The sequence below is a fragment of the Spathaspora passalidarum genome (assembly GCF_000223485.1).
Source record: "Spathaspora passalidarum NRRL Y-27907 unplaced genomic scaffold SPAPAscaffold_1, whole genome shotgun sequence".
NCBI lineage: Eukaryota > Fungi > Ascomycota > Pichiomycetes > Serinales > Debaryomycetaceae > Spathaspora > Spathaspora passalidarum.
Window position 1 is genome coordinate 2,583,209 of NW_006767425.1, and position 23,100 is coordinate 2,606,308.

At 34.7% G+C, this 23,100-nt stretch overlaps 9 protein-coding genes across 9 annotated transcripts; 6 read left to right on the forward strand and 3 right to left on the reverse strand. All coding sequences in view use genetic code 12, as the record gives it.

Moving 5' to 3' along the window:
* Positions 1 to 215: 215 nt before the first annotated feature.
* Positions 216 to 3,920, reverse strand: SPAPADRAFT_48765 (uncharacterized protein; the record flags this gene model as incomplete). Its single annotated transcript, XM_007373154.1, has 1 exon — positions 216 to 3,920. One exon carries the CDS (start codon positions 3,918 to 3,920, stop codon positions 216 to 218), a length of 3,705 nt encoding a protein of 1,234 aa, XP_007373216.1.
* A 1,176-nt stretch (positions 3,921 to 5,096) lies between these two features.
* On the forward strand, positions 5,097 to 7,346 carry SPAPADRAFT_147474 (uncharacterized protein; the record flags this gene model as incomplete). The annotated part of the gene is made up of 1 exon (XM_007373155.1): positions 5,097 to 7,346. The coding sequence occupies one exon, from the start codon at positions 5,097 to 5,099 to the stop codon at positions 7,344 to 7,346; it is 2,250 nt and encodes a 749-aa protein (XP_007373217.1).
* A 946-nt stretch (positions 7,347 to 8,292) lies between these two features.
* Positions 8,293 to 10,536, forward strand: SPAPADRAFT_48767 (uncharacterized protein; the record flags this gene model as incomplete). The annotated part of the gene is made up of 1 exon (XM_007373156.1): positions 8,293 to 10,536. The coding sequence occupies one exon, from the start codon at positions 8,293 to 8,295 to the stop codon at positions 10,534 to 10,536; it is 2,244 nt and encodes a 747-aa protein (XP_007373218.1).
* Positions 10,537 to 10,869: 333 nt separating this feature from the next.
* Positions 10,870 to 13,461, forward strand: SPAPADRAFT_64885 (uncharacterized protein; the record flags this gene model as incomplete). Its single annotated transcript, XM_007373157.1, has 1 exon — positions 10,870 to 13,461. One exon carries the CDS (start codon positions 11,150 to 11,152, stop codon positions 13,394 to 13,396), a length of 2,247 nt encoding a protein of 748 aa, XP_007373219.1.
* A 966-nt stretch (positions 13,462 to 14,427) lies between these two features.
* On the forward strand, positions 14,428 to 16,689 carry SPAPADRAFT_132572 (uncharacterized protein; the record flags this gene model as incomplete). The annotated part of the gene is made up of 2 exons (XM_007373158.1): positions 14,428 to 15,963; positions 16,039 to 16,689. The coding sequence occupies 2 exons, from the start codon at positions 14,428 to 14,430 to the stop codon at positions 16,687 to 16,689; spliced, it is 2,187 nt and encodes a 728-aa protein (XP_007373220.1).
* Positions 16,690 to 16,929: 240 nt separating this feature from the next.
* SPAPADRAFT_48770 (uncharacterized protein) lies at positions 16,930 to 18,054 on the forward strand (the record flags this gene model as incomplete). The annotated part of the gene is made up of 1 exon (XM_007373159.1): positions 16,930 to 18,054. One exon carries the CDS (start codon positions 16,930 to 16,932, stop codon positions 18,052 to 18,054), a length of 1,125 nt encoding a protein of 374 aa, XP_007373221.1.
* A 215-nt stretch (positions 18,055 to 18,269) lies between these two features.
* On the reverse strand, positions 18,270 to 22,322 carry SPAPADRAFT_69943 (methylated-DNA--protein-cysteine methyltransferase; the record flags this gene model as incomplete). The annotated part of the gene is made up of 1 exon (XM_007373160.1): positions 18,270 to 22,322. The coding sequence occupies one exon, from the start codon at positions 19,959 to 19,961 to the stop codon at positions 19,401 to 19,403; it is 561 nt and encodes a 186-aa protein (XP_007373222.1).
* On the forward strand, positions 18,355 to 20,763 carry SPAPADRAFT_59018 (SDR family oxidoreductase; the record flags this gene model as incomplete). Its single annotated transcript, XM_007373161.1, has 1 exon — positions 18,355 to 20,763. One exon carries the CDS (start codon positions 18,361 to 18,363, stop codon positions 19,363 to 19,365), a length of 1,005 nt encoding a protein of 334 aa, XP_007373223.1.
* On the reverse strand, positions 20,150 to 20,695 carry CTR3 (copper transporter family protein; the record flags this gene model as incomplete). The annotated part of the gene is made up of 1 exon (XM_007373162.1): positions 20,150 to 20,695. One exon carries the CDS (start codon positions 20,693 to 20,695, stop codon positions 20,150 to 20,152), a length of 546 nt encoding a protein of 181 aa, XP_007373224.1.
* Positions 22,323 to 23,100: the final 778 nt, after the last annotated feature.

A 23,100-nucleotide genomic window follows, 5' to 3' on the forward strand; every position in this document is an offset into this window, starting at 1 on the left:
GAAAAATTTCACAAGGGAAAACCTTAGTCTTTATAGAAAATTTTTAAGCGCCGAAAAAAAAATAGTCAGAAATTTCTTTTTTACCAAGTAGGCAAACAAAGGCGGCGATAAACCCCATTGCTCGGATTTTTTCGGGTTATCAATTTAATATCTAAGTGGTTGATCACACATTATTAGGCTGCACCCCCAGTTTCGTATGACTTATTCGCTTATATTTAAAAGCCGATGGAACCGTCGGAGTCAGTGTCTGAATCATCACTCGAATCCGAGGTATCAATAATAGGGGAAATGTTTCGCTTGGATCCGCCACCGCCTTCAGCTTGATTGTTTTTCACAACTTTGGTTGGTTGCGAAGCAGAAACTTTAATTTGCTCGTTTAGTTTAACCGCCGGCTCCGTATGTCCAGGCATATCATTTTCACTATTATTGTCATGATCGGAACTCTCGCTATCATTATCGGAACTCTCGCTGCTACTGCTACTCTTGTTTTCTATGTTCTTAGGTTTAGTCTCATTTTCGGTATGCCTTTCATTTGAGCTATCAGAATCAGAATCAGTTTCGCTTTCGCTTTCACTCTCACTCTCACTTTCACTCTCACTCTCACTCTCACTTTCACTATCTGAATCATTAGATAATTTAAACTTTGACTTTGTAGGACTTGATTGCTGTCTAACTGGACTTGATTTTGATTCAATGGTAGTTGATGGGAGTTTGACATCTGACAATGACGGCATCATTCTTCGAATAGGAACAGGCAGTTGTGTCTTTAACGTTTCAGCAACTGTTTTAACTTGGATAAATTGCGGTTGTTTTTTTTCTTTAACCTCTTCAACTTCATCCTCGCTATCACTAGACGACTCTTCACCTGATGATTCTTCACTAGACGATTCTTCTTCACTGGATGACTCACTTGATGAACTGTTGGATTCATTTTCATCAACTTCCATATCATTAGACTTGTCATTTGCATTGGTGGTTGCAGTAGCAGTTTCAATAACTTCTTCTGCAATTGACTCAGTAGAACTAGATTCATCATCATCACTTGATTCATGGGAACTACTACCCAGGCTTTCGTCTTCACTTTCTTCTTGTTTTTGGACTATTTGAATTGGTTGATCCATCACTTGCTCTTCATTAGCATGTTTAATATCCAATGGTAGTTGTTGCTGTGGTCTATCTTCTTTCTGTACTTCCTTTGACAGTTCTTCTTCCAGCTCCTCTTCTGACAGTTCTTCATCAGAATCTTCTTCTGACAGTTCTCCACTTGACTCTTCTTCTTCAGACAGGTTCCTATCAAATAATTTGGCTTGCTTGTAGATTTCCTTCTTCATTTCTGCACGTTCCTCAATTTGTTCAACCTCTAGTTCTTCTATTATGATGTCTTCTATATTAGATTTCTCTATTTCATCTTCCTTTGCTTGTATTTGTTCTATATTGTCTTTTTCCATGTTGTCCTCTTCTATATTCTCTTTCTCAAATATAACTTCTTCCATGTCCATTGGCTCAAGCTCATCTTCTACTTTCTCTGCTTCTTCTTGTTCTTGTTCGACTTTTTCATCTCCTTCGTCTTCATCTCCACCATCCTCTTCCAGTTCAGCGTCTTCTTTATTTTCACGCGATTCTCTATCATGTGGTATGATGTCCGCTTGTTCCTCCCCAACATCTTCTTGCTCTTCTGCATTTTCTTCATCCTCACTATATTCCTCATCTTCTATTGGCACAGGAGAACTCATGCTGACAGGCCTATATACAACAGAATCCGAATCATCACTGTCTACCTCACCAGAAACATCATCCATTTCTATCAGCTTGCTAAAGTTCACCTGCGGTGCTGGTGCCAGAGTTTTATAAAATTGTGATGGATGTATAGTTACAGGTGGTGTAACCAGATTTCTAGTTGATCTTGGTTTAGTGACTGTCACAGGTACATCAACATCAGATTCAACATATTCCGAATGGTTTGCTTCTTCTTCACTAGAACTTTCATATGAATCACTATCATCATCTTCTTCCGAGGAACTACCCGCTTTCTCTATTGACTGTTCCAGTAAAATATTTTTATTTGGAGAAAGGTCCAATGGTTCTGGTGTCGATTGGGCCTGATTAACTATGTTAGACTCAACTCTCAATTGACTTGTTTGTGTAGTCGAGTTATCCCTAGTGGCACCATTTGAATTAGGAGTATACTTAAATCTTTGGATCTTAGAGTCAAATGAATCCTCAACATCTTCATCTTCATCGTCAAATATACTGACAAAGTTCAATTTATCCCGCTGTAATCTTTCCAAAATCTTGGACTTTTTCACAATTCCATTCTCATCTGTCATTGAACATTTTCGCTTAGTTGGTGAAGGAACAGGTGGTGGTAATTCAGATCCTTGAGATTCTTGAGTAGTTGGTGGTGGTAATTCTGGTGCCGGTGATTGTGGAATTGTATTGGAAGGCAATGCTGATTGAGGAGCTGGCGCTTCTTGGTTTGTAATAAGTTGAGGATTTGAAAATACAGATGTCAAGGCTGGTCTAATAATACCTGTATCATCACCTCGTAATTCTTGGTCAATATTGATTCCCGCAGTATATAATCTCATCTGCTCTTCTGTGCAAAAGCTATGGTTAAACTGGGGAAATAATGAGCTGACATGCTCATTAGAATAATCATACGATTGTAACAATTCGTTAAATAATAGTGCAAAAGGATGGTATAAGCCACACTTATCAGAAATTAACATTGGAAAAAGCTTTTGGGTGAAAAATGGAACTATAGAATCCAAATTTGTAGTTGATGGTTGGTCAGGTAATGTCTTGAACTTAGCTAGCTTACCAATGATGTAATATACATTTTCAATTCGGTAATGATAATCAAGGATTGGAGCTTCACTGGGTGTTTCATTATCAAGAGTGAACTTGTTGTTATTAAATATAATCCTTTCAACAGTAGGCTGACAATTGAAAGAAGAACCAGGAAGAAATCCAGACAATTGGATGTTCAACTGGTGGAACTGGTTAATTACAGGATCATGCAATAACTGGTCTCTGATATTGTTGTACTGGTACAACAAACTAGGAATAGCTATACTTGTTGCACCAACGACACTCTTGGTTAATTGCTGATATATCCAATCTTTCGCTCCAAACTCATCAGGAAATCTCAAATATTCTTGTGTATAGAATTTGTCAAACATCGTATCGACGTAAAATATCTCAATATTGGTGAATTCAAGTTTTGCCAATCGGCAATTGTTAGGACATATGATTAACACTTTTCGTTGTTGTAATTGAAACTCAAAATTCATTCGTAACAAATATATGTAAAATTGATAAGGATTAAACATACCAGTGGGAAAATAGTTGAACAGATTGGAATAGCTACTAGAAACAACATACGGGTCTAGGAACTCGGTCCCGGTCAAGTTCCCAATCACGGATATTGAGGCAATATCATCACCGATTGGTAAATTCAATTCGCTGACATAAAAGGTATTGTTCCACGTGTATTGTTCGAATTTCCCATATAGTTTACTCAACTGTTCTTCTAAATTTGAACACGTATCACAATGATAATGAACATACAATAGATCAACAAATGCAAGGACCAGGGCTGGATCAAATTCAGGTAAATCATCTTGGAATACCTGTTGGAAATGCTCGATTAAATTAAGGACTTTGTCTAGATCACAGCCAGGGTTATAAAGCTTGACCAAATATTCAATCAACAGATGATAATTCACTTGATTTACCGCGTTTTTCCGTATTATGTCTTGACTGTTGATGATGGACTTGAGACTCTCTAGAGTTAGTTGAGGAATTACGGAATGAAAATAGTTCCAAGTGGTGATTAATGTATGGTCCAATGATACACATTGATGATAGTTATGATAGTCCAATATAACCAACTTCAAATCATCATCAATATTAAACATTCTGACGTGGTGATTGATGATCCATGGGATGATCTGGCAGCCAAAATTGTTACTAATTTTTTTTAAACCGTGTGCGAGACATTGTTGATGCGGTCGTGTGGATCAACCCAAAAAAATGTCTATGGTGATGAGCACTGGTGGAAAAAAATAAGAGCAAGGAATTTTTTTTTTTTGCAGCAATTTCTTGAGGTGATATATTACCCAGGGGTACTAACCTCACACTTATTGACAGCTAGGACCAGCAAGATTTAAGGGGCAATAATTGAATGGTTTTGATGATACCCATTACAATGTGTTTGAATAGCATTAATTTTACTTAAAAAAATGATAGATTTGAACAAAGTAATCCTGATTGTTATTAGCTCCAGGAAATTCGAGATGCGAACTAAGACATACAAAAGTTGAAACTTATTGGTATTTTCCAACAGTAAACAAGATGTATACATCGAGAACAAACTAGCCACAACTACTGGATGTCTCATAGTATGATATAAAAAGGGATCGCCGAGGAGTAAAAGGGGATAAACAAGATTCTCTTCCCCTGAGCTCAAGGACACCCCTTGTTTCGTTTGACAGTTGCAGAACTTGGGCTCAGTAACTCACAAACAAGAAAAAAAAAATCATTTCTAAATATAATAACAATGATATTCAAAAGTCATCCAACCTTTGGTTTTAGAAAGGATGGGAATTAATAAATGTAATTTGTTGCCACAGGTAATTGCACACAAACAACCAAACACCTTTCATGCATCTATAGATGTTTTTAACCTTGTTGTAACTGTGAAATCGCTATGTGCTTTAAAATTAGCGATCTTTTTATAATAATTTCCTGATTATTTTTTTCCCCGTATTTCTCACTTTATTTTTTATTTCGTAATGACCATCGCACAGATACGCAGCCGCGAGAGCAGAATCGAGTTTCCACGCTCAAGAAGGTATATTGTCGTATGCGTAATTCATTTCACATCGCAATAGCATAAAATTACAATAGCAATAGTGTACCTTCTACCTTATTACAGTTTGAATGATTTTTTTTTTTACATTATTTTAAAAAAAATTCTTTCCCCCCTAACTCATGATCCTATGTTAAGAATATATAACATGAAATTCCCTATTATAAATATGTTGCACTCTAACCTCTTTTCTAGCTGAAGCTGTCAGTAAATACACAATTCAATGTTGAAAACTTTGTCAAATAGAAAATACTTCAAAACGATACTATTTATTCTCTGTTCAAATACTATAGGTATTTCGCTTTATTATAGTTTCTACTCGGCAAATCTATATTACAAAGAAAACGATATCAATTATAATAGTGCATTGCTCCAGACATCATTTACAGAAACAGAAACAAGTCAGAAACTAAAATCATTACTCTCAAAGTTCAAATCACCGACCGTGACACTGGAGATAACAATCTCCAGCGATTATTTTGAAACGGATCAAATTGTGCAAGATCCTCGAGTTATATTTTCCCTTACTTTGAATTGGTTATATCACCAAATAAAGGTTGATCCGGAGAACGTATCCTTCCCATTTAATTGGGCAGATTGGGTAGACTTGACCTATTTGAATCATCAATTATCTAAACCGCAGAATAAACGAATAAAATGTCAGGACTTGATTCAGCATTTACAAATTAGGAGAGATGAACATAAAAGAAGTGCCAGAAAAAACCCCATGTTCTTTGGATGCAAAAATACTCATGAATTAACTAAACTAGAAATTGAAGAAATGGGATTAGCTAATTTGGATAAATTACCAGGATTCTTCCAATTTGAGGCAACCGAGATTAGATCATCGGAGTTTATACGTGTGTTACAAGGGAAAACTTATATCTTGGGTAGAATGCCACCACCAGTGCAAGTAATGTTCCTCAATGATGATGGGGATGATTTACTTTTCCAAGTTGATAAGAAAATGAAAGGAAAAGAGTTATTGCAATTATACATCACCAACAACAAACTCAATGATATTGAGGAGATAACTCTCGACACTGTAACGGAATTCAAACAACTTCGAGATTTGCTAGGTGTGAATTCCACCCAGAACCATTACATTCCAGAAAAAATTGTTCAAATGGATCCATCATGGTTTCACTATAATGCATATAACGTGAGCACGGAGATTAAAACTTTAAACTCACAAGATCAATTGACTCCTATTGAACAAAGGTATTTGAATTCATTAATTGCTTCAAAGCGGACAAGTGGAACCACGAGCCAAAGAGAACCAACATATTTTAAGATTGCAACTTTAACAAGAACTCCAAAGAACCAGGATAGCGGTTGGCATTATGACTGGAGGTTTATTAATGGGAAATGGAGAGATCGCTATAGGCATTCAATTATTTTGGAAAGGTTATTGAGAAATTGGTTCAAGTTTTGCCAGAAATATGGAATTATCAGTTGGATAAACTATGGCTCACTTCTAGGGTGGTACCGAAATGGTGCAATATACCCGTTTGATCTTGATATTGACATCCAAATGTCTATATATCATATGACCATCTTAGGCAAAAAATTCAATCAAACTTTGGTAGTGGAAGATTTACGTGAAGGTACGGGGAAGTACTTGATTGATGTTGGAACCTTTATACACAACAGATACATTACAAAAAATGCCAACCATATCGATGCAAGATTCTTAGATGTCGATAGTGGGTTGTACATAGATCTTACTGCCTTAGCAATCAGTAAAGAATCTTCAAAAATTGACCCTAAATTCTTCAAGGACATCTGTGATGATCCAGCCGAGGGACCTGTTTTGGATAATGATGATGACAAGGAAATCTACAATGATAGAAATAATTGGATGTATAAATTCAGCCATTTATCTCCATTGAGACTAACAATGTTTGAAGGTATACCTTGCTATGTTCCTAAACAAATTGTTAAAAGAATGAAATTTCAGTACCCTTGTGGAACATTGAACAACTTTGAATTCGATCATTGGTATTACGTAGAGCAGGCTGGGACCTGGATCCATGAAAAAGAATTGCTCCCTGTTTTAGACACCGGTAAAGCCATGAAAGATAGAAAATTAAATAAAAATAATGTTAAAAAACAACTTGACAATTTAACCGACGTGCAGCTTTATTTACTTTTGTGTAATGATCAAGCAACATTGGCTAACTATCAATTGGCCCAACGTTACTTTGGATTCCATATCGAGGAGCTGAAGTTTCTTTTTACAATAGACCCTAATTTGAACAAGAACAAAAATGATCTTCTCCAAGGAAAGGTATTAGACGCTAGTCCTGAGGATAATCCCGAATATCTTAAACTCGTTGAAAGCAATGTATGGTTGAGAACTCCCCATAGGGAATCATTAGCCGAGTATGAAAAGGTCAACGGGAAATTGTCGGACTATAACGAGCTAGCGTTTAGTCAGTTAGAACAAGTAGTTGTTTCTAAAAATAATTAGTGTTGTTATTTGTATTTCTAGTCTACCAAGGTTTGTGTGATATTATTTAACCATTTGATTTCATTTCTCATTTTACAATGCCTGAGCGCGCCTGACAACAACAATGGCAAATTTTATAACAAAGAGCCTATAAAATTGCATTTAATCATTCTCTCTTGGCAAAAGTGTTCCTGGACTAGTGCGAAAAATGATTTCATATTGAAATCCTTGAGAGACTCAAGGGTACATGAAAATCGTAAGAGCGGTTTCAAGGGAACATCTAATAAGCATTATTTGTATACTTTTTATAGTTGATTTTCAGCAATATTATGAGCAAGTAATAAGAAAGTAGCTGCAAAACTTCGAGGCTTAAATTACAGCTAGAATTAGATTTAGCATTTTTCCGAACCAGGATTCTTAATTAGTGTAGTAAGGTTAGGTATACCTTTTAACTCATGCATGAAAATAAAATTTTGTCACACCAGCAAGCTAGTATAGCAGCCAGCTACCGCAGCATACAGCTATCTCTTGACAACAAGACTGGCCAATTGAAGCAAAATATAAAGTGTGGCCAATCAAGAATTTCTACACTTTAATGCGATAATGAACAATGAGACTCTTCAATTTACAAAGCATTGCTTGGCGTAAGAAGGGTTTGTTTCTTTTAATTTGCTGGGATTTATTTTTTTACGAGTTTCTTTTTTTGAAGTTGTCATCTGAAATATGCAAGGTGTCACACGAGCTACAAGTAAAAAATAATAAATTTTTTTTGCATTGTCTCGAAGATCTGTACTCAGTTCCGAGTATTGGTACCGCGTCATTGGAATCGTTTAAATATTTATTGATTCCCGGGAAAATTGTAAATAATGTAATATGTAATATTCGTCTTCTTCTGGAGTACTTTCTGAATCTTTTTCAGTTGTAATTTTTAGGCTGTTTTTATGAGGTTCTTATACAGGCTATAATTATGTTCAAGAATATGAATATAAACAAGTTATTCAAGATTATACCAATCGTTCTATGTATAAATACCATTGGTATTTTGTTATATTACAATTCACACCTACGCCACATAGCAAATAATCTCGATTATGTTAATGCTTTGCCTCAAACAGGTTTTACGAGTCCTGAAATCACCAAGAAATTAAAGTCAATACTTTCATTCAAGCCACATAAAGTTACTCTGGAAGTAACTATTCCTACCGACTATTTTGAAACCGAGGAGTTGGTTCAAGACCCTCGTGTTACATTTGCCATTACTTTAAATTGGATATACCACCAAATAAAGGTTGATCCAGAAAATGTATCCTTCCCATTTAATTGGGCAGATTGGGTGGATTTGACTTATTTGAATCACCAAATATCCAAACCAGTAAATGAAAAGATCAAATGTTCAGACTTAATTGAACACATTCATTTTAACACTCCTGATGATAAAGCTAAATCGATTGCAGATCCCATGTTTTTTGGATGTAAAAATACGCAAGATTTAACGGAAAAAGAAATGGAAGAAATGGGTTTAACCAATTTAGATAGAATGCCCGGATTTTTCCAATTTTATCACACTGTTTTCAAGCCTAGCGAATTTATTCGTATGCTTCAAGGTAAAACCTATTTGTTATCAAAGATGCCCCTTCCCCACCAAGTAATATTCCTTAATGACGCTGGTGATGATTTGACATTTCAGGTGGACGGAAAAACTACTGCACGTGAATTATTGAAAACATACATCACCAACAACAGCCTTGAGAAAAACAAAATTATTACCCTTGATCCTATAAAAGAATTTCAACAGCTTCTAGATTTACAAGGTGCAAATACTTATGAAAACTTATACGATGCTGACAAAATATACCACATGAGCCGATCATGGTTTCATTATGGTTCTGATAATGTAACCAATCAGATTGAAAGATTAACATCACAAGAGGAACTAACACCAATTGAAAGAGGGTACTTAACCTCACTCATTATTTCAAAAGAAGCAAGTGAGAAAAAACCACACAATGAGCCAATGTTTTTTAACACGGGCACTTTTAGGAAAACAAGTATGAACAACGATGACGGAGGGCACTATGATTGGAGATTCATTAATGGTAGGTGGAGAGACCGTTATAGACATGCAATTCTCTTAGAAAGACTATTGAGAAGTTGGTTCAAATTCTGCCAAAAGAATGGAATTGTAAGTTGGATAAATTTCGGATCTCTCTTGGGGTGGTATAGAAATGGAGCTATATACCCCTTTGATCTTGATATGGATATTCAAATGTCCATGTATCATATGACTATATTGGGGAAAAAGTTCAATCAAACTTTGGTGGTTGAAGATTTGCATGAAGGCACAGGGAAATATTTCATAGAAGTTGGAACATTTATACATAACAGAAATAAGATTGGAAGATACCTTAACCATATTGATGCTAGATTAATAGACGCTGATAGTGGATTATACATCGACCTCACAGCATTGGCAACAGAGACAAAATATTCAGATGTTCATCCTAAATTTTTCAAGGATATCTGTGATGATCGGGTTGAAGGACCTGTTTTAGAAGATGATGGTGACACTGAAGTTTACAACGATAGAAATGATTGGGTTTATAAATTTGGTAACCTTTCCCCCTTACGTTTAACATTCTTTGAAGGAGTTCCCTTTTATGTACCAAAGCAGATTGTAAAAAGAATGAAATTTCAGTATCCCTGTGGCACATTAAATAACTTTGAATTTAAGCAATGGTACTACATAGAGCAGGTGGGAACGTGGATTCACGAGAAGGAATTGTTTGCTGTGTTAAATGTAGCAGAAATAAAGAAAAAAGGAAAAATAAATATAGACAAGGTTAAAAAGCAGGTTGAGAATTTAACTGATGAGCAGCTTTATACCCTTATATCCAATGATCCAGCAACATTGTCCAATTACCAGTTAGCCAGACGCACATCTGGGTTCCACACTAAAGAACACCAATATCTCTTTACAATTGATCCTGAGTTGCACAAGGGTATAAATGACCCACCAGAAGGAAAAGTCTTGGATGCAAGTCCAGAAGAAAATCCCGAATATCTTAAACTTATTGAAGACAATGTATGGCTAAGAGCTCCACACAGAGAATCAATTTTTGAATATGAGAGAGTCAAGGGTATGTACTCAGAATTCAATGAACTTGCATTGAAAGAATTGGATAAAATAGCTGTTTCCAAGTCTAGTAGTTAATACCAGCCTTTTTGATTTTAAAGTTTTTTTTTTTGCTTGTATATATTTTCTTTTTATAATGGACAATTATGCACACTAGCAAAACGATAATTTAAAAATTTAATTCTTAGGTTTTGACTATAGTTTCTTGGCGAAGGTATCCCTGGGTAATGAAGGCAATCCTCCAGGCTAAAATTCCTGATTTTGGAAAAGGGATGTTTTATTAAATATCAAGGTGTTCATATGGTATTTCCGAGATGTTTTCCAAAAGATATTCGAGGCAAGAAGTGAATGAATAACTAAGTTTACTTGGAAATTTGCATACTTTTTTTTTTACTTTTGCATCATCTCAATGTAACCTCAAATGTGTCAGCTTATAATGTTTGTATTATATATAAGAATTACAATGTTTCGTATTGCCATTGTTTTTCTTTAAGGTACTAGCATTATAGAATCAAAGACAGACTTTGTTCACTCCTTGTGGCGCCATTTAGGGGAAAACACCAATAATCATAATATACAAACCACACTAAGTCGATAACCCCAACAAACTATAAAACCCCTTCCATATTTCGTAATTCATAATTTTATTCCCTTAAACATTCTGTGATAATAGTTGGAGATATAGTTGGTCATGTTAAATAGTTCCTACGAAAGAAAGTTATTGAGGATAATACCAATAATTCTCTCAATAAATACTATAGGTACTTGGTTGTATTACAGGTTTAACCAATCAAGTTCTCTGACAATATTTTTCAAAGATATTTCTAGTTTGCCACAGGTATCGTTTACTAATTCAAACATAAATCGGAAACTAAAGTCCTTACACTCAAAATTCAAACTGCCAACATTTACTCTGGAAATAACCATTCCCACTACCTATTTTGAAACTAGTTATTTGATTCATGATCCCCGAGTAACTATATCCCTCACATTAAATTTGTTATATCATCAAATAGAGAACAACCCAGAGAATGTTTCATTCCCATTTAATTGGGCTGACTGGGTTGACTTGACATATTTGAATCACCAAATTTCCAAGCCGGAAAATAAAAGGATAAAATGTTCAGATTTGGTTGAACATATGGCGTTCAAAAATACTAGGGATAAATTAAAAGCAAAAGAAGATTCCATGCTCTTCGGGTGCAAAAATTCTTATGATTTAACAAAACGAGAAATTCAAGAAATGGGATTTACCGATTTAGACAAAATGCCTGGGTTTTTCCAATTCCAGCATTCACCTCGACATACTAATGAGTTTATTCGTGTGTTGCAAGGAAAAACGTACTTATTAGGAAGAATGCCACTACCCTTTCAAGTGATATTCCTAAATGATCATGGCAAAGATCTCAAATTTACAGTTGATCTGAAAATGAACGGGAGACAAATAATGGAGAAATACATTAGTAACAACAATCTCAAGCACAAGAAGAAACTAACATTGGATCCTGCAAAAGAATTTGACAAGCTTCGTGTACTACTAAAATCAGATACGCTTAAAAAGGTATATAAAACGAGAAAAATTGTTCGTATGAACAGATCCTGGTTTCACTACGAGCCAGATGATGTGAATAAAGAATTTAAAAAGCTAGAATCAAAACAGCAACTAACTCCTGTTGAAAGAGGATATTTAAATTCAATTATTGCCTCGAGGAAAACAAGTAATTCAAAGAACCGAAGAGAACCAATGTATTTCAAGGGTGCCAATTTGATACGAGGAAAAGCTAATAAAGATGATGGCAACCACTATGAATGGAGATTCTTTAATGGGAAATGGAGGGATCGCTATAGACATTCTCTTCTTTTGGAAAGAATATTGAGAAATTGGTTCAAGTTTTGCCAGAAATATGGTATTATTAGTTGGATAAACTATGGATCTCTTTTGGGGTGGTATCGAAATGGAGCTATATACCCCTTTGATCTTGATCTTGATATGCAAATGTCTATGTATCATATGACTATATTGGGGAAAAAATTCAATCAAACTTTGGTGGTTGAAGATTTGCATGAAGGCACAGGGAAATATTTAATAGACGTTGGAACATTTATACATAACAGATACAAAATTGGAGTATTCCTTAACCATATTGATGCCAGATTCATAGACGTTGATAGTGGATTATACATTGATCTCACAGCATTGGCCAGCACTAAGAAATATTCAGATGTTCATCCTAAATTTTTCAAGGATATCTGCGATGATCCTGTTGAAGGACCTGTTTTAGAAGATGATGGTGAAATTGAAGTTTACAACGATAGAAATGACTGGGTTCATAAATATAACAATATTTCGCCATTGCGTTTATCGATGTTAGAAGGAGTTCCAGTTTATATACCAAAACAGATTGTAAAAAGAATGAAATTTCAGTATCCTTGTGGAACATTAAATAACTTTGAATTTAGGGATTGGTATTATGTGGAGCAAGCTGGAACATGGATTCATGAAAAAGAATTGTTGGCTGTATTAGACAAGCTGAAAGCTATCCAAAATGGCTCTGTGGATAAATCAAATATTAAAAATCAGATTAAGAATTTAACTGACGAACAGCTTTATAAACTTTTGTCAAATGACGAAGCAACCTTATCTAACTATGAATTGGCAAGACGTAACTTTGGTTTCCATGCTAAAGAAATACAATATCTTTTCAATATCGATGCCAAGTTGAACAGAAATAAAAATGACCCACCTGAAGGAAAAGTCTTGGACGCAAGCCCAGAAGGGAATCACGAATATCTAAGACTTATTGTCGATAATGTATTGTTGAAAGCCCCTCACAGAGATTCTATTTGCGAATATGACAGGGTCAAAGGAAAATTTGCCGATTTTCATACAATTGCATCCAGAGAGTTGGATAAAATAGATGTTTCAGACCAGGAATAAGTAGTCGGGTAATTTATAACCATAGATATGTAATAGTTCTGGAAATCTAATGAATTCTGTGCCTAGAACATTAGAGTTCTATAAGTCGATCCTTGTATTTTTCTTGAATGCTTGATTCTGCCTTGCAAGATTTCCAATCTTATAATAGAAAGGCAGGTTCATGCTTCCTTGGCGGGTTACTTTTTTGCTGTATGCAACGTTGCTTAATTTCGGAGAAGAACAATTCCTTGGAACTGTTAGCGGTAAATTTTAAAGAAAATTTAAGAATAATACGAGTTTCGATTTTTCATTCTTCGGAACATTATTTGATTGAGAATACTTGTTGAAAAAGTGTCTAAAGGCTAAATTCTCTTGCTGGATTTGGGTATCTAAACAGAAAAGAATATTTTTCTTGGTGTATGTATGGGGGTATTGAAAACTCTTGGCGAGTAGGTGCGTATCTAAGCATAAATTAGACGATGTACATCGCCTGATCTGCAACCCATTGCCGTCTGCGTAAATAGAAATTAAGTTTGCAAACAGATTTTAAATACTATCCATAAACTATTATTCAAAGAGTTTAAATTATCAAGTACGTTTAAATATCCAAGAGATTATAGATTGGGGGAAAATCGTAGTTTTGGAATAATTTTCGTGATGTTTTTTTTTTTTGCCGCTATTATTATTTTTAGTTCAATTTTGTGTTTATATTTTTAAATGATTTATTTTTTTTTTTGGTTTATATATTTTTTATGTATATTGTGCAAAATGCGAATCCAAATTAGTATGTAGTCGCAAGATTTTAAGTTACTGGAGATTTTTCCTACAGGTATACCTTAATATAACAAAATTTTTTTGAATTATTGTGTGTCCACTTTGATTTGTGAGGTGATGATTCGATTCGGCATATATAAACAGTATTTTACGTCTATTAGCAACTTTTTTCTTTTTATATCTATTATTAACTATTTTGCTAATCTTTATATTCCACAAGTTTGAAAAAGTTAATGACTCTAAGCAGCCTGTACTTTGATTAATATTGATACATTAACATGTCTAAGAATATCTCTATTTTAATAGGTACAAGCAAATTTTACAAGCCAATTTTGTTTATTCTATTATTGAATACATTGGTTATTTCGATATATTCCAGCTTGCGTCTGCGAGATCTATATGCAAAGGAAATTTATCTCAATGATATAAGCACATTGCCTCAAGTATCATTTACAAACTCGGAGATAAGTCAAAAATTAATGTCCCTACTAGCCAAATTCAGAGCTCCAACTGTGACTCTGGAAATAACAGTTCCTACCAACTATTTTGATACAGATGAAATCGTTCAAGACCCTCGTATTATATTGTCTATCACTTTGAATTGGATGTACCACCAAATAAAAGTTGATCAAAAAAATATATCTTTTCCTTTCAATTGGGCAGATTGGGTGGATTTGACTTATTTGAATCACCAAATATCGAAGCCAGAGAATGAAAGGATAAAATGTTTAGACTTAATTGAACACATTCATTTTAATACTCCTGATGATAAAGCTAAATCAATTGCAGATCCCATGTTTTTTGGATGTAAAAATGCCCATGATTTAACAAAACGGGAAATGAAAGCATTAGGATTGTCAGATTTAGATAAAATGCCTGGCTTTTTCCAATTTGAGCATACGGCATTTAAATCTAGTGAATTTATTCGTTTATTACAAGGAAAAACCTATTTACTATCAAAGATGCCTATCCCCTACCAAGTAATATTTCTCAATGATAATGGAAACGATTTGATTTTCAAAGTAGATTCAAAGATGAATGGTTCTGAATTAATGAAGAAATATATCACAAACAACAACCTCGGAAAGCAAAAGGATGTTACCCTTGATACCATTCAGGAATTCAAGCAAATACGGAGTTTGCTAGATGTAGATACTAACGAAAAGATGTACAATGCTAAGAAGATTCTTCGAATGAACAAAACCTGGTTTCATTATGGGCCAGATGATGTCAAAAATGAAATCACAAAATTAAGTACAAGACCTAGCTTAACTCCAGTTGAACAAGGGTACTTATACTCTTTGATAACCTCGAAAGCTGCAAGTGAAACACCTAGACAAAGAGAGTTAACTTATTTTCAACTTGCAACATTAATAACGGATGACACTAACAAAGACGATGGATGGCATTATGATTGGAGATTCATTAATGGCAAGTGGAGGGACCGTTATAGACATGCACTTCTCTTAGAAAGACTCTTACGAAATTGGTTCAAATTCTGCCAGAAGAATGGAATTGTAAGTTGGATAAATTTCGGATCTCTCTTGGGGTGGTATAGAAATGGGGCTATATACCCCTTTGATCTTGATATGGACATCCAAATGCCAATTCATCATATGACTATTCTTGGAAGGCAGTTTAATCAAACTTTGGTGGTTGAAGATTTACGGGAGGGTACAGGTAAATATTTGATAGATGTGGGGACATATATCCACAATAGGTACACAACGCGTGATTACAACCACATTGATGCAAGATTCATAGATGTTGACAGTGGCTTGTATATTGATCTTACCGCATTATCAACTAGTAAGGTCACTTTGAACATTAAGCCTAAGTTTTTTAAGGATATATGTGATGATCGGGTCGAAGGACCCATTTTACAGAAGGATGGCGAAACTGAACTTTACAACGATAGACACAATTGGGTTTACAAGTTTAGTGATCTTTCTCCATTACGGTTATCGTTGTTTGAAGGAATCCCTTTTCATGTACCAAAACAGATTGTCAAGAGAATGAAATTTCAATATCGATGTGGAACCTTGAACAATTTTGAGTTTAAACACTGGTACTATGTCAATCAAGTTGGAACGTGGATTCACGAGAAAGAATTACTTGCCGTATTAGACGTTAAGAATTACATAGAAGATGGGAAAGTGAATAAACATAAGGTTAAAAAGCAGGTTGAGAATTTAACTGATGAGCAGCTTTATACCATTATATCCAATGATCCAGCTACATTGTCCAACTACCAGTTAGCTAGACGTAACTTTGCCTTCCATACCAAAGAACACCAATTCCTTTTCAAAATTGACCCTAAATTACACAAGAATGCAAATGACCCACCAGAAGGAAAAGTCTTGGATGCAAGTCCAGAAGAAAATCCCGAATATATTAAACTTATTGAAGACAATGTATGGCTAAGAGCTCCCCATAGAGAATCTATTTGTCAGTTCGATAAGGTGAAAGGAAAATTGATAGAATATAACCAACTTGCATTTAGAGAGTTGGACCAAATAACAGTTTCTCAAGAAATTTAGGACTCAAAATAGAGGTTTTTTTGCATTTAGAAGCTTATTCTGATGAATATTTGATTTGGTATTTAATTTTCTTGTTAATAAAACTAGCATAATTTCTTTTAATTCATTTTATCTTTTTTTTTTTTGATATTGAAGTCCGACATTTTTTTTTTTTTTGCAACCTAATTACTAAATGTATTTGTGGTTCACAATTTTATTCTTTTTATTGCTAACTATATACTATCAGATGGAATGATCTCAATGAAATTTGATTATAAGGAAGAGGAATCTACGAAAGAACGTCTCTTACCTACTTACAAGAGACCATTTGACAATGTCAAAAATTTCTTTGACTTACATTCAAATGCAACAGAATCGCTCATGAATTCTCCAACTTCTGCCACATCTAGTCAAGCCCATACAAATCATACTTCCACATCAGTAACCAGTTGTGAAATTAGTCAGGATATTTTAAAATTAGAAGTTTATGAGAGAAAGTCTTTACAACTGTTTGATTTGAGTTCATGGTGCTCGTTCAGTGTTGATTTTGATTCACTCAGTTTAGAGTTTGAGACAGAGTTGGTCGATGCAGTTCCACATGAAGTGGAACTGGAGATGAATTTTGAATCAATCAAAGAACAAAATCCCGAAATGATATCCAGAGTTGTTACTGAAGAAGAATTCGAATCCATAACTGACAGTGAATCCATAATGGAATCCTTGAAAGAAAATACCTTAATGGAGAAGTTGATGAGTTTGTTTAAATCAAAAATAAGTAAGGATTCATCTACTATTCAGATTCCCATTCATAAACAATTGTCTACAATGTTGAAGAAGCCTTTATTAGGTCCAGGGAGGTCTGCTACCAGCGGACCCATTGATCTTTCAATGTTCCAAACACCATCCGAGGAATCTACCATCTATGAAGGGAATATCAGGTTTAAAAGAGAAGCAGAATTTATAATTTATGAGAGATCTCCATCTATTACTTCTGAACAGGAAACTAAAGGCAACAAATACCCCGGATTAACAAGATTCAACTTGTCTCGGCCTAAACGAAAGCTTTCCTGTTTTACAAAGACATTTACAATCCCTCGATTTTCACCAAGAAAAGAGTTTATGGAACGTTCACTTTCATTACCTAAAAGATTTGGATGGAGTTCAGCTAACTTTAGTCCCAAGTCTGATAATAAATCTATTCTTAAATCGAAGATCAATAGAAATTATGAAATGGAAACAGTACAAAGTCTTAAAGAAGAAGCTGTGGATTTTCAACATTTCTGGGAAAACTTTGAGAACATGGAGCATGAGAAATCTGCAAAAGAAGAAACTTTGAGTTCAATTCGTGTCGAACAAGTGCAAAATTATTATCATAATTACAATTAGGTTGTATAGCATAAATGAAAATATGGCTAGTTTCTATTGTATGGGGTTTCATTTTTTGTTGTATTTTTCCGAGAATTAAATTTCCCCATTTGGAAGTGATCCCACTATTCCTTCCCCCAAAATTTTTTTGCGCCATGGGGCCATTGTCTACTCGACCTACATTACTCATCAACGACCTTCGAAATTAAACCCCCCCCCCCCCCCCCCCCCGAACCATGGGGTGCTCCAGGTGTACGATCTATATAAATTGACACACATTCCCTCTTTCAATTCCCAGTTATTTCCCTTATCAATAGAAAAAAAAAAATGTCTACTGTTTTCGTTTCTGGTGCTAGTGGTTTTATTGCCCTGCATACTGTCCAACAATTATTAGATCAAGGATATACTGTCATTGGTTCTGTTAGATCAGAATCCAAAGGAGAAGCATTGGTCAAGGCTTTAAAGGGTAACAAGAAATTTAGCTATGTTATTGTTTCTAACATTGCCGATGCTGGGGCTTTCGATGAAGTTTTGAAATCTCACCCTGAAATCTCTGCTTTCTTACACATTGCCTCCCCATTCAGAATGAATGTCACTGATCCAGAAAAGGAAACTTTGATTCCTGCTATTCAAGGTACCAAGAATGTATTAGAATCTATCCAAAAATATGCTCCTCAAATCACCAGAGTTGTTATCACTTCTTCTGATTGTGCTGCTAGAGAAAATGACGACAGAAATCCAAGTATCACTCTTGACGAATCTGTATGGAGCAAAGCTACTTATGAATCATCCAAAGATCATCCAGTTTTAGCTTACTTGGGTTCTAAACCACTTGCTGAAAAATTGGCTTGGGATTTCGTCAAGACCGAAAAGCCAAAGTTTGAATTGGTTACTGTGTTACCAAGTTACACTTTTGGTCCTCAAATTGACGATTCCTTGATAAGCCCTACATTGAATCAATCTTCCCAAGTTCTTGAAACTATGTTGTACCTGAACCCAGATTCTAAGTTGCAACACCATACTGGTAGTTTTATTGATGTTAGAGATGCCGCAAGAGCTCATCTTGTTGCTTTAACTAGCAAGGAAGCTCCTAATCATAGATTAATTTTATCATCATCCAGATTCACTTCTCAAAGTGTTTACGATATCTTGTCTAAGAAATATCCACAATTAAATACTTACAAAGGGGAACCAGAAAGTGACGTTGCAGAAATTGCAACTTTCCAAAAATTAGACTATTCCAAGACTAAGCAAATTCTTGGTTTCGAATATATTCCATTACAAAAGACTGTTGTTGATACTGTTGATCAGATATTACGTGTTAGAGCTTAGGTTATATAGAGATAAAATAAAGCCTTTGATAATCGTTAATGTACAATTTTATTGTAATTGTCACCTAATTCCTGTTTGAGTAAATATTGCTTTATGTCAAGCCCCCAGCGATAACCAGTTATCTTACCATTTTTCGCAAGAGCCCGGTGACAAGGAATAACCAAGGAAATCTTGTTTGCACCACAACAATTACCTACTACCCGACTTGAATTTGGAATATTTAATGATTCAGCTATTTCTTTATATTGCATAGTAGTCCCAGTAGGTATCTGCAACAACTTATCCCAAACCTTTTTCTGTAGGGCCGTACCAAAGATAATTCTAGTGCGAATATTAAGATTATTCAAAGTTCTTGGATCATCCATTCCTTTTCTAAAACCATCAATTGTCTTTTGAATTTGTTCGTTTGAAGGTATGGTTGATAATGATTTTAGGTTGTATTCCTTTAGCGATTTAAAGTCCTTAACTAATTCCTCTCGTAACACGTTTGGGTGTTTTCCTAAAGACGCGTAGCACAACAACCCGTGGTCATCCAAGACCAATAATGCTTTATATGGAGTAGATGTTTGAATCACAGTATAATATAAGTATGCCATTGATGTATTTTTACTTCATGATCAATAAATAATATACAATTTGCTTACTAAGTTGAATTTATAGACAAACAAAAATTTGAGAGCAATATTCTTTACAATATAAAAGTATTTTTTTTTCCAATCTAGTTTGCAACTATATACAATTATCAATTAGTTAACTGGAAAATTTCTAAAGATTTAGGTCATCTTTAATGGCCACAAGCTGTGACCACAGAATTCTGGCCTGCTAAAGGTTGTCTATAGGCAAAGATCAATTTACCAAACAAGGCTCCCAACAAACAAGAAATAATAATATACCCATTGTAATACATGAAGAGTAACATGATAATATAAGCCAATCCCCATTCAATAACAAACAATATACACCTAATAAGATGTTCGAATGGAGTTGCCACTACTCCTGGAGCAGGGTTAAAGAACCATTCATGGGATAAGGCATATAAGTAAGGATTTGGACCTGGTGATATATCAGCGGTTTTCCCACCATCTGAATCATCACAATTACAGTCGATAATTGGTCTATTACGTCTGACAATTGCAGCATCAAATTCTTGAGAAAATCTGTGTAACCATTGACCAGAAACAACTAAAAGGAAAGCCCCAATACAAGAACCAGCAAATTGACCTTTGGTACTCACATGCCACGATCTTGCTAAGAAACAAGCGTCAATAGTATACCAATTCCAAAGCATGGAAATCTTACATGCATGAGGATCAGCAGCTCCGTGTCCCATATTCATTTTTTTTTTGGCGTGAGTTGATTTATTATATTGGTAAGAGGGAAGGGTTTAGTGTTTAATAACAATTATAAATCTGAATTAATCAATATGATCAAGGATATCGTCCTATTTATAGACTGTTTTTATATTAATAATAGAAAACGGATCAAAAATAAGATCACCATGAGCAAATTATAAACTACACCATACTATTAGTTCGCCTTGCAATGCGAGCAAATATAATTTATCCGTAACAGGAATCGGAATGCTAGATTTATACTTTGAGCATTGAAAAGTTTATTCTTGGCATAAACTTTTTCTATCTGATCAATTGATGCCATTTGTCCTAGATCACAATACAGCTCGGCGGGGTCTGCTTGAGCAATATACCATACGGTTAAACCTTTATATTTGCTGTTATTACACTGGTAACCATGGCAATTGTCTCCCCTTGTTAACTTTTCAAACACAAATTCAAAATTGACTAGTAGATCGCCCTTGGGTCAATCACCCCATATCGTTCCAAATCAGGTAACTGGAAACTTGCTCGATAGGGAACAAAAAAAAAAATTTATGGGGGTGGGGGGCTGACTGGGCTGATATGCAGGCATAACCCCTTAAGCTTTGATAAAATTACTTGTATTAGCGCCAACCTAGGCGAAATATATACCCTAAGAAACAGTAAAAAAAAATAGTATAAAGAAAGAAACATAACCTTGATACATTTATTCCCGAAATGTAATGAATGCTAGAACAGACGGCTTTTTGTTGTCTGAAAAATTAAATGGAATGAATGAGCAATTTTTTTGTGACACCTTCACTTTTGTGATATAATTCGTAAGTCTAAGTTTTCACTGTGATATTTGATAAATAGATGTAAATTTTTCCAATGTAATCTTGGTTATTCTGGAGAAACGTGGTGAAATTTAATTGAGCAATCTTTGAATTCAAATTGTTCTCTATCTGGATGAGATTGTTTTTGTATTCATTCAAACTAAAGATATCTTGATTTTCTTCCAATGGTATAGGATCTGGCTTACTCTTTTTAAAATTAACTATCTTAAATCCGACAAATGTATGACAATTACGACAATAGACTGAGTTGACTAGTATTTTATCACTTAAGATTTCGGTATCATGATTTATTATTACGTATTCGGAAGGTGTTATATTATCAAATAGTTCTGTAGAGCAGTTATTACAACGGAATATACAATGGTTTAATGGGTGGCAAGATATGTTTGACATGGAGGATGCGAATTTAGATAATGGTTGAAAATGGACTGGAATACATTGGTCCACATGACTTGGATATTGAACTTCCATAGTGTATACGAATTAAGAGTTGAAGTGAATGGGAATGATTTCACTGGAAGATAGAATGTCAAAATATCCAACCCTAGGGATTTGGAATTTTATATAAGAATTTTAATCGGGGTTAAAATTTTATGGCTTATGATTCAAAGGAGGATTACATACCTATTCACCCGACACGTAAAGAGAAAATAACACCAAAGGGTTGAAATCTCGTAATTGGGAAGTACTCGGGGAAACTCTTAATTTCCGCAATGGACCGATTTGTTAATCACAAACATTTATTTTTAGCAATCAGATAGAAATTCAACTACACAATTCAATTACGAAATTTATTTTTTATGCACTGCTCCATTCTTTGTGTAACTAAATTTGTTGTTAAATTATACAACATTGACCTCAACAATATCGTTTAGCATAACATAAGTACCCCTTTGCTCCGCGATTACAACAATAAATATCAAAAAAAAATTTTCACCGAAAATACCGCCTTAACTGTCGTTCGTATTTTTAGTACTACAGAATTTCATTATGAATTAACCCAGTCTGCAGAATTAGTGACAACAGTCTAGGTGCATAAGGGGGCATTCTGATTAATAAGCTAATATTTTTTTGGAAGACTTTCTACTAGGTAAATGGTTCAATTAATGCGATTAGCTAATATTTGATACGAAAGTGTTACTTTGCATGAATATATGATAACCCCTCATGACGAATCTACAAAATACTGAAGGTGGGTTAGAAGTTTTGCATGGCCTGATTTTGGAAATCTAAGATAATTTTGTGGCGGGGAGGGAAATTAAAAAAGAAAAAGAAGAGGTGGAAATAGATTCCGACATCTCTCAACAGACTAAAATAAAGGAAATATCTTTTTCGCGCCTAACACCGAGGTAATATTCCCGAGAATATGGAGTTGACAACTGAGTGGTGCAGCTCCGCGCACTTGCATATATGTGATGACGATTGCAGTTAAGATTCAAAGCCTCCTATCAGGGGGAGGGTCATGAGTAATTTTGAAAATAACCAATTGCATTGCAGCTTGGTGGTGACTTTTGACCAAATCTCGATGAGCATGACTTGTGCGAACTATGATAAACTAAAACTGA